We start from the raw sequence: 11,783 nt of genomic DNA, 5'->3' as shown, positions 1-11,783 counted from the left end.
TATTTTCAACTAGATTCTTCAACATGTTAATCAGAGTTTAAGTTCCTGTTCAGTAGTTTCAATGTCTGGGTCACATCCGTATATGGTTTTGTTGATTACCTATGAAAAATGGATTGGTTTTTCTTTGTATATCCCAATTTTATTTTCTTGAATTCCATCCATTGCTCGTATAACAGCTGAGACTGAGGCAAGTAGTAGTAATGCTTGGAAATGGACAAGCCTCTTCTTCTGTCAGGCCATTTTTGTCGGGTTTGGTCAGTCTCATCAGAAAGTGAGCTGGGTTTGTGCTTTGCAGCTATGGTTGTCTTCAGTGCACCACAGCTTTCACATCTTCTTGCATTATTTTGTGCTTTAGGTTGGGGCTGAAGAACCCTCTCAAGTTATTCTACTTCATCCTTAGCCGTCAGCTGTCCTGCATACCTGCACCATTGCTGCCCTTGCCCACCCCTCCCCAGCAGCTGATGTGTTACTAGCTGCTTGCTAGGTTGGTAGTGGGCGAGGGGCCAGGGGTTCTTTGTTCGAATTCAGCCTCAGTCGTTAGTAGGTCCCTGGTGGCCAGGTCTTGGGAATGGGGCTTTTCTCAGCATTCCTGCCCCTCTCTGCAGCAGCCAAACAATGACTGGCATGTGTGGGTGGCCTTGGGGAGTGTTCCCTGTCCTTCCTGCAGTGGTAGGAGAGCTTTAATGGTATTAAAGCATCTTGGGGCTCAGGATTGAATCCTGTCCCTTTCAAGGTTGAGGTTTTCTTACCTTGTCCCAGCGGCAATAGGTCTTTACCTGTGCCCTGGAGAGACATGATTTTCTGTTCTTCCCCCAGTGGCTTAGGCCTTCTTGCTCCTTGTGAAGGAAGGGCCTGGGCACCGGGAGGCAAAGTTTCGTGCCTTCCTACAGTGGCAGATCCCTCCTGCGTGCCTCCAAACCAAGGGAGGCTCTAGAGAGCTCCAGCACCACTCCCCGTCTTCACAGGTCTGTCTCATGAACACCTGGTGCTCTTGGAAAAGCCCGTGAGTGCATGTAAGCTGCCTTAGTGTCTTAAGCTCCCAGGGGTTTTATACTGTCTTGTTAGCCCAAATTTGGCCTTTAGCAATTCTTTATTATTTTAGTTGATTTCCTCACCTGCTCGTGTGGCGGTCAATGCTTCTTCCTTCCATGCTCTGCTACAGGTGAGCCAGGCTACATGTCTGATCGCTCCTTGGAGGGGCCTGTCCCTCCTTGAAATTCGGGCTATTTGACTGCCACATCAGCTCTCTGGCAGGTCCAGTACAATTTATGATTTTGTCATCTACCCATCTTTTCGAGTGGGGGGTGACACTCTTCCCAGATATCAATCTACATCATAGGCAGAAGTGGAATGCCTGAGTCATATCATTTTACTTAAGTGTATTTTAAAAGAAAAATTGGATCACTTCTGTAAATGGAAAATTAATGTATCCCTAAACACAAGGGAAAGGAAAATGGAACAATATTTTTGAGTAAGTAGCTACTGTTGTCTGCCAAAGGCTCTGAGCCACAAGCTTAAATTAAAAAAAAAAAGTTAGATACTACAAATATGAGTAGTTACCCTTGATTAAACCAGAAGTACGGGGGTAAAAACATGAGAAGGAAACAGCTTTTTCACTGTTTTATTCCATATTATTTAATGTTACTTTCATTTAACACTTAAAGTCATTATGTTGTGTAGGTGTGTCACATATTTCACTATAGATGTCCCTGACCATAAGAAAATGAGGATAAAGTACAGTAGCCCCTTCCCCATCTATAAGGGATACGTTCCAGGACCCCAAGTGGATGCCTGAAACCATGGATAGTTCAGAATCCTATATATACTGTTTTTTCCCAAATGTACACACATTCATACATACATACATTCATACATACATACCTTTTCACTTCAAGGAAGCACTTTACACTACACTCTTTGGCATATCTGAATTGCCAGCATCACTACTCCTGCACTTTGGGGCCATTAAGTAAAATCAGGGTGACTTGAACACAAACACCACAATACTTACCAATAGTCGCTCTGATAACCAAGATGGCTACTAAATGACTAAAAAGCAGAAAATGTATACAGCTTGGAGAGCTGGACAAAGGGATTGTTCACGTCCCAGGTGGGACAGAGTGGGACAGCATGAGATTTTATCATGCTACTCAGAACAGCACACAACTTAAAACTTATGAATTATTTCTGGGATTTTCCATTGAATATTTTCGGACAATTGACTGCAGGTAACTGAAATGGAAAAGGGAGGACTGCTGTATTGCAATTGAGAAGTGACTTAGCTCTGAGTTTCTGAGTTTGCTCCAAGCTGCCCTTCGAATGGAATACAGGAGAAACAAATGACAAAAGGGCCTGGATTTGGCTCTGAAGGAGTTTGCAGTCCAGTCAAGGAGCTACATACATACAAAGCCCCATCATAGAAGGAAGAGGCAAGTGCCCTGGAAAGGTACAGTACTGATGGGAGTAAGGGAGACATGGGAGCAGGAAAGTAATGCTGAAGAAGGTACAGAAAGAGGTAAGAGTACTTACGTAGAGAACAAGAAAGCTCAAGGCAAGGAAGATATTTGGCTTAAGATAAAAAGGCATATGTATATTAAAAAAATAAAGATAAAAGATCAACAGCTATATAAATAAGGAAAAGGATGATGGTACTATTCAACAAATATTGGGTGCCTACTATTTGCCAGGCATTGTTCTAGGCTCTGCAGATACAACAATTTTTTAAAAAGACAAAAATCTCGGCCCTGCAGAGCTTATGTTCTATTGGGTTGTCGGAAAAGTCATGACGNAAAAAGGGGGAATTTGTAGATAAACTTTGCCTGTTTCCTTTTAAAATGACTTGTGTAATATGAGGATGACTTTTTAAAGCTATCATTTACTAGCCACCACATGGCAGACTCCGGGGGCCTTTCTACCATCATAGAACGGATAGAGATAAAAATCGAGTCTAAAGCAAAATTTACATTTATATACAACTTATTTCTAACTTCCACTGACCTGAATGAAGTTCGGCTGCCAAAGGATAAAGAAAACAGAAACCTAGAAATTAGCCTATGACAACATTTGGAAAATTGACCCGTTTTAATTTTTTAAAAACAAAAAACATAACAAAACATCAAATTATTACCATCTACAATTCAATTATATCCAAACATTCAAAGACCAAAGAGAGTCCCCTGCCCAGAAGCAGGGAAGGAAAATGCAACACATGAAGGTGAATGCTGAAGGTCAAAGTTCCAGCTGTAGGTCACATCTTCCATTCAAACACACTCCAACGCGCTCCGTTTCACAGTTGGTGAAAGTGTTTTACAGGAAGTTCTTTAACATAATCTCATCCCAGACACCAGGTTTCTTCAATGATACACAGCTCCGTGACATTTGTTTCCATCCGGTTGACAGGAATAAAAAGTAATGTTTACTTGTGTTTCTATTGGAAGCATAGCATTAACTTCTGTAAAACTATCAGCCAGATTCCTTTAGTAATCAATGAGGAAAGGAGAGGTATGCAGAGACCTGGGCTGTGCTGTCTGCCGGTTTCCACTTGTCTTTCTGACGGTGTGACTTCAGAAGTGTTAAATTACACTCATGCCACTACAATGATTAGTACTAGTAATCTTTTTTTAGATGGTAAAAAGGAATATCCAATGGACATAAAAAGGGTCAAAAGATTTTTACTGGTCAATTCCCCTCCCCCCCAAAATACAAAATGAACATATAATTGGGATGGTCACTCCATTGGACATTCCAATTCACCCCACTGCTTGTTCCCCATAGAAGGGGGACAGGCATTACGTTTTATTAGTAACGTTATAATAGTAACCAGACGTACTCGTGGCAGCTTATTTGAGGTCCATCAATCAAAGCATGGGTGTCATTCTCTGACTGCCCACATCTGAACACATTTAGCTACCATGGAAACTACAAAGGAAGGAAAAATATATTTATTCCAAGATTCATTTACTGGGATTTTTAAGCGCCCTGTCTTCCGTAGAGCCCGAGAGTGGTGATGATGTGCTAGGGGCTGCTGTGTTTTCCCGCATGAGCGCCCATCCTTTGAGGGTCCTGAGAAGGATAGTGGATTGGTCCTGGAGCCCTCATGAAAGGAGGTGGTGGTCCCATTGGGTGGAACATGTGTGGCCCAAAACCTACAGATAAATGGGAGAGGACAAATCTGTTAGGCTTGCAGTTCCCCTGACCTTTCAAACCTCTGAATTTCTCTAAGGTCAAAACCATCTACACATAAATCAAATGACAAGGGGCTTCTGAAAATGTCAGTTCACAAGACTTGCTTAGGAAATGTATCCTTGTATTACTTCCTTAGTTTGAGAAACCATTCCTCTCAGTCCAGGTTAAAAGAAAACTCCACAGGNTCAGTCTTCATGACACCAAACAAAAGACACATTCAAGCTTTGTCTGCTTTATTTCACTACATTAAGTTAATAAGCAATAAGGCAAAACAGGAACCTGTCATTCATAAAGATCAAGGAGTGCCTCCCATCCCCAAAAGGGACCAAAAAGGATGTTTCTTCACAAATATGCATGACATTTAGCTCATTACACCTATAAACACTCTGAACAAGAGAAAACTTTGGTGGGCTAATCAAATCACAAATCCAAATTAACTTGGCCTTAAGTTTCCAAAAGTGTAGATTTTAGTGCTAATGGTATCTAATTCGTTTGCAGTGGTGCACACTGACTATGCATTAAAAACCTTGCACCTGATCTAATATGAAAAGGCAACAGGTAAAACTGAATTCACCAGCTGCAGGTGCTGAACCACTTCTACTAACACACAGACTACTGGACTGCACTAAAAACTATCTTGAGGAGACATTAAACCAATGGCTCTGTCATTCTGCAAGTTAATTTGGCTTCTGAAGAAAAAAAAATTCTATGATCAAAAGTACTTTTGTGTTTCAGTGTCACAGGGAGGTGATGAGTCCACTACATCAACATTATTACTTTTAGGAATAAATACCAGCTACACGCCATAAACACACGACATACACCTGTGTGTAGTCTTTGCCAATGTGTAAACATAGGGAGCTATTCTACTTCGATGCCCATTTCCTCCACTGGCAAATGTGGGGCAGTGGGGTCACAGTAGGCTCTAGCAGGTAGTGAAATAAAAATTACTTTGACACTCTGTGGGGTCACAACAAATTAAACTATTTCTACAGTCTGCAAATTTGTCATTACACAACCCCCACCCCAAATCCTAAGAGGCTAAAACCTTCCTTATTACTGTCCTAATATTAGAGACATGAGTTATTTTTTCTTACACTGCAGCATATATTACTCTGTGGGACATTGTTTCATAAAATTGGTTTGACCTTAAGAGTACAATTTAGTGTTTTTCAAAGGCTTCCTAAATATTTTTATCTTCCAGGGGGAGCTGATAAGATACTATGTCCTGTCTGTATCGTAGATTACTACATATCTTAATTTTTTTTTTTTAACTGAAGGCTTGAACTTAAAAACAGAACTGGGTAAACAAGGAAATTTCTTTTCACCAAAGTCTGTTGGCCACTTGCTAACAATGCATTTACAGAAAATGTGGTACAGCTGGTTGTCTACTTTGTCAAGTCTCATTTTAGAAAACATCACAGAAATTAAGGTTAACAACCCAACCCCAGGATACCAACCGGAAACAGCATGTGGCTGTTAGGCAAATATTCTGGGCTACTTACTGAGCAATTCTGTGGTTTATAATCAAAATGGTCTTATGTGACATCCCATATGCTAAAAGGGACAAAGTTCTTTTTCTTAATATCCAGTTTTGGATTCAAGAGATTATAATTGTTAATTTCCCCCTTCAAATCAATGGAAAGAACGTTATTTCAGATCATGCTAAAAATCTGACCTTTAAAATGTTTTCTGCATTCCAGAAGCGAACTTGTCCACCAAGTTTTCTTTGGGCTGTTTCCAGGTCCCAAATACTCAGAACAATCTATTGTGTTAAAGAGGCAGAGCATAGAAGGGGCAGGGAGTAAGACATATAAAGATTGCCTCCTTGTGGCAGCATTAATCCCGTGATATTGTGACAACATTTAAAATGAATGGAATTTGCCACCCCCTTGACATGACATGTAAGTGCTTGCTTCTCAAATTCTTCTTAAAAGTTCCATATTCTAGTGGGAAAAAATTTTAAGAGCCACCAATAAATACGTATCCTGTATTCACTCAGAAGAGGACAAATAGGAGTGCCTTAAGAATTTCACAGATTTTTTCCAATTACCACAAAACTAAAATAAAGGCAAGTGACAATTCTATTTTTGTGTCAAAATGGAAATCTACGGCAAGGTGGGAGCCATGATAGCGAGTGAAGGGATATGTTTAGACTGCTAGATAGGATCTAACGGAATGCAGAAAGCAGTTAGTACATCGAGACCAATGCTGGATCATGGCTAGCAGGTCTACCTTCCGATGTTTCACCTGTGAGATTGTGATCCTTTGTGAGATCAGATTAGGAGATAGTATATACAAGTCTCTCACATGGTAAATCTAATAACAACCCAAGGAACAATCATCCCCTTTCTTGGGATGGAACTATGCTGTTGATATTCAACGTGCAGGGTTCAGAAAGGGCGGCACAGATGTACTGGTGTTGACAGAAGGAGAGCACGAGGAACAGCAATTACCCAGTGTTCCTAATGCCTTGCCTGTGCCCCCACCCTCCCAGGAACAGGATTCAGCAGTGCATGGGTACATCGTTATAAACAAGGCCTAGTGAAGCAGCGCTTCCACATTTTAACATGGGTTTGTGGTGATACTGTCCTTTGGGATCTGCCTACCAGTAAAACCTTTTAAGGAAGAAGTGGGCCCAAGCTGAGTTCCACATGCTGGGTGAGCCAGATGACTTCTGTGCCCTGGTCGCCTTCTTCGATGGGGCGGATGGGGGCTGCCAGATTTTTAAAATCATGCTTCATCTTAAAGCACACGGTCACTTCGCCCTCCTCACGTTGCGGGGTCACTTTGATGAAAATGCCCACTTTGTTGGCCTTTCTGAAGGCTATAACGCTGTGGAGGGAAATAAGCACAGTATCAGGCAGGTCACAAGTCAGCCAGGCCCCTAAGACTTACAGCCATTTTATGGCCCAACAGGAACTCTCTGATGACAAGATATGACCATTTATCAGCAATGAAGTTTCTTCAGCAAAATGTTGATCCCATTTTCTTAATGTTATAAAAGTAAAATACAGTCATACAAATTCAAATTGGGAAAAGCAAAAGTCTTTGTTCTTATTTTCCTGGTCAGCACAAGAGAAAAGAAAACTGTGGTTCTTAATCTACCAGATATTTTTCTGAGTTTATACTTTTTTTTTTTTGACGTCGCTTCAATGGGCCATGTTGGTATTATCACTGCACTCTTCCTGGGTGAGGCAGTTGCTTGCCAGCCATTGGACGGCCGCTCACAAAAGCTGACACCAGCTGCTGGCCAGCCCCACTGCAGCCTATGCCATCGCAGGCGACTCCCAGGCAGCCCAGCTCCAGGTCGAGCTGTTTTTCACCATCTTGGCTGTAGAGGGCACAGCGTCACTGGCCCTCATATGGGATGTGAACCGGGGCCCTGCTGCTCAGAGCCGGCATCCCAAGCCAACTCCTAACCAACGCGCCACTTGGCCAGCCCAACTTTTCTACTTTTTTAACCAACACAAAAGGGACACACACTATTCTGCAACTTGCTTTTCTTCACAAACACTTTTCTATACTGGTGCATATAAATCTTCTCCATTGTATTTAATGATTACCTAGTATTCTATTGTATGTTTACCATAATTTATATACACTGAGGTTTTTGCCAATATTCCTGTTATAAACACAGGTGCTGTGAACATCCCTTTACATTTACCTTTGTGCACATGTGGTAATATTTCTATAGGACGTATGCTTGATACTAACTCAGGGCTAAAGGAATTTCTGGAACAACGTTAACAGTGTTTTTGTCAAAAACCTATGTAAATCAGGAATTTTTAGAATAGAAAAGAATCTCTTTAGTTGAGGTTTCCATTTCAGTTTTCTCTGACATACACTTGAAGTTTGTGCTTTAATAACTTATCTTCAAAAAGTAAGAGGGCAATGAAATAAACAGAATTTGATATATTATCCAAATGACACTCACAGAAAAGTTACTGGAATTAAACATTTACATATTTAAACAGTACTATATCACATTAATTTCCATATGTCTAAAAGTCCTATAAAGTATATGAAATATAATTCAATTAATCTGTCATGTAATTAATCTGACTGGAATTTGATATCTCAGACGATCTTTCCAGAAGTTTACCTTCTCTTAACAAATTTCTGTACCTAATTAATTTAAGGACCCACATACAGCAAAAGATTACAGAGAATGAATTTTGTATTGCAGTTAACTAACTATAAACCCTTGGTTTGTATCAGAATCATTACAAAAATTCAGTTAAAAATAGTGAAAAGGAAAAAGTCAGTCTGTCTTTCTAACCTTAATTTTCCAGGCAACCACTGCCATCTGGGAAGATTTTTTAATAAAAATTCACATTTCTGGTGACTACCTGAACCTCCTAAAGAGAACCTTTAGGGTGGAGCCTGGGACTCTAGAATAACAAAACAAAACACCCACCCTGGAGCTTTCTGAAGTTAACCCAAGTTTGTTAATTACTGTACTAATCTCACCTTTGCCCTCACTTTATTTTTCCAGTCCGTCCCATGTTCTCTCTTCTTTCCAATATCTTGCTGAGGGAGCTTTTGTTCAGTCTATTAAAAACCCTTAAATATTCCCTGCGCCAGTATATTAAGCACTTATTATTACTGATGTCCAAGCCCACGTTCTGTATCTTGTTTGAGACCCAGGACTCTGCTATAATTGCTCTTCAGCTTTGTAGGCTGGCTCCTCCCTGTGAGTTTCCTGTTTTGGGTGGTTCCCTGGGGCATCACTCCAACAATGCTCCTTCTTCTAGAACAGCAGTTCTCAACCTGTGGGNTGAGAAGGAAACAGCTTTTTCACTGTTTTATTCCATATTATTTAATGTTACTTTCATTTAACACTTAAAGTCATTATGTTGTGTAGGTGTGTCACATATTTCACTATAGATGTCCCTCACCATAAGAAAATGAGGATAAAGTACAGTAGCCCCTTCCCCATCTATAAGGGATACGTTCCAGGACCCCAAGTGGATGCCTGAAACCATGGATAGTTCAGAATCCTATATATACTGTTTTTTCCCAAATGTACACACATTCATACATACATACATTCATACATACATACCTTTTCACTTCAAGGAAGCACTTTACACTACACTCTTTGGCATATCTGAATTGCCAGCATCACTACTCCTGCACTTTGGGGCCATTAAGTAAAATCAGGGTGACTTGAACACAAACACCACAATACTTACCAATAGTCGCTCTGATAACCAAGATGGCTACTAAATGACTAAAAAGCAGAAAATGTATACAGCTTGGAGAGCTGGACAAAGGGATTGTTCACGTCCCAGGTGGGACAGAGTGGGACAGCATGAGATTTTATCATGCTACTCAGAACAGCACACAACTTAAAACTTATGAATTATTTCTGGGATTTTCCATTGAATATTTTCGGACAATTGACTGCAGGTAACTGAAATGGAAAAGGGAGGACTGCTGTATTGCAATTGAGAAGTGACTTAGCTCTGAGTTTCTGAGTTTGCTCCAAGCTGCCCTTCGAATGGAATACAGGAGAAACAAATGACAAAAGGGCCTGGATTTGGCTCTGAAGGAGTTTGCAGTCCAGTCAAGGAGCTACATACATACAAAGCCCCATCATAGAAGGAAGAGGCAAGTGCCCTGGAAAGGTACAGTACTGATGGGAGTAAGGGAGACATGGGAGCAGGAAAGTAATGCTGAAGAAGGTACAGAAAGAGGTAAGAGTACTTACGTAGAGAACAAGAAAGCTCAAGGCAAGGAAGATATTTGGCTTAAGATAAAAAGGCATATGTATATTAAAAAAATAAAGATAAAAGATCAACAGCTATATAAATAAGGAAAAGGATGATGGTACTATTCAACAAATATTGGGTGCCTACTATTTGCCAGGCATTGTTCTAGGCTCTGCAGATACAACAATTTTTTAAAAAGACAAAAATCTCGGCCCTGCAGAGCTTATGTTCTATTGGGTTGTCGGAAAAGTCATGACGCGTTTTTGCAACGAAAAACACAGAAAAAATATGTCATGGCTCTTCCAACAACCCAATAAATAGTATGATGTTAAAAAATAAAGTATACAGTATGCAGATGGTATTTAGTACTGTGGGGGGAAAAGGTGCAAAGTGGGATGGAGAACATATTTAGGGGAGAGCAGTTTACATCATTCAATAGGGTGGTCAGGGGAAGTCTGACTTACAAGGAAATATTTGAGACAAGGCGCCCGACTGTCTTGTCTGTGGCAAGGGTGAGATACCTGGGAGAGGTTTCCAGGCAGAAGGAACAGCCAGTGCAAAGGCCCTGAGAGGGGTGACTCAGGGACAGCAGACTCATGGCCGGGTGGCGGGGCGGGGTGAGCATGGAGAAATAGGTGAATTCAGGAGTGGGTTTTAGGTCATGCACGACCTCATAAGCTATCGTAAGGCTTTTGCTTTGCTCCTGGGCAAGCTAAGCCTGAAGGTTTTAAGTAGAGAAATGACTTAGCGCTTTGGCTGCTATACTGAAAATTAACTAAAGAGTGGGGGTGGGGACCAGGGTGGTTTCAAGTCTAGTTTGGATGTTACTGTAATAATCATCTAGGGGTCTATATAGATAGATGATGGTGATTTGGCCCAGGTTAGTAATGTTGGAGAGGGTGCCAAGTGCTCCTAGTCTGAAGGTAAATGCTGACAGGATTGGCTGACTTACTAGATGTGGTATGTAAGGGGAGTTAAGGGTGATGCCAAGGTTTCTGGTGTGAATAACTGAGAGGATACAGCGGCCATTCAGTTAGGGACCACTGCTGGAGAGGCCGGTGTGGTGAGAGAAAACCCAAGCTGTGGTTCTGAAATTTCAGACTACCTGGACTTGGTATGTAAATTTGGGAGATAGCCTGAAAACTCGGTGAGATCACTGAGTGAGCAGAGAGAAAAGAAGTGTGAGAAATGAGACCCGACACGCTCCAGGCTGGGAAGATGGAAAAGAACTCGCCAGAACTACAGGAGCTGCCAGTAAGGTAAACGGAAAAGCAGGAGTGTGGCGTTCTGGAAGCCAAGCGAGGGAAGTCTTTCAGGAAGAAAGGTGAACCGTCAGGTTGAAAAAGCAAATAAGGACTGGGAACTGACCATGTATCTAACAGTGTGGATTATTGGGGACCTTGACAAGAGCAACTTTGGTGATGTATGTGGGGGGGTGGGCTCAGGTGAGAACGGGAGGAAAGGAACTGGAAGGTCGTGTTAGGAGTGTTGCTGTCACGGGATTAGAGAAATGGGATGGCGGCTGAAGAGGGGTGTGAGGTCAAGTTCTTGTTTACAATGAGAGAAATCAGAGCCTAGTGCTGGAAACGATGCAGGAGAGGAGGGGAAGTGCTGAAGTGATGTCCTTGAGCAGGTAAGAGGATGAGACTGAGTGTATTAAGTAGTGGAGCTGGCTGTAGACAGGACTGGGAACAATTCATTTACAGTGAAAGGACGGAAGGAAGAGTTACACGAGCACAGGTAAAGGTGGGTGAGTGGCTACTTGTTGGGGCTGGGCCATTTTGTCTATCTGCAAGGATATCTTTGGAAGCAAATGACCCAGGATAAATGCTGGGAGAGACCTAACAACACACCCTTTATATAATGGTTCTGAGACTGTTT

The 11,783-nt window shown here is 41.5% G+C and overlaps 1 protein-coding gene across 2 annotated transcripts in view; it reads right to left on the bottom strand.

The window, feature by feature from the left end:
- Positions 1-4,401: 4,401 nt before the first annotated feature.
- The window catches only part of DCTN4 (dynactin subunit 4), a 41,600-nt gene continuing 34,218 nt past the window's right edge, over positions 4,402-11,783 (bottom strand). For both annotated transcript variants that reach the window (XM_019633005.1, XM_019633006.1), the window contains one exon: positions 4,402-7,020. In XM_019633005.1, the coding sequence (XP_019488550.1) occupies positions 6,807-7,020 (214 nt within the window). In that variant the 3' untranslated portion in view covers positions 4,402-6,806. The remainder of the gene's footprint in view (positions 7,021-11,783) is intronic.

Source organism: Hipposideros armiger, unplaced genomic scaffold, assembly GCF_001890085.2.
Source record: "Hipposideros armiger isolate ML-2016 unplaced genomic scaffold, ASM189008v1 scaffold_1225, whole genome shotgun sequence".
In the NCBI taxonomy this organism is placed as follows: Eukaryota; Metazoa; Chordata; class Mammalia; order Chiroptera; family Hipposideridae; genus Hipposideros; species Hipposideros armiger.
This window is presented reverse-complemented; position numbering and strand designations above follow the sequence as displayed.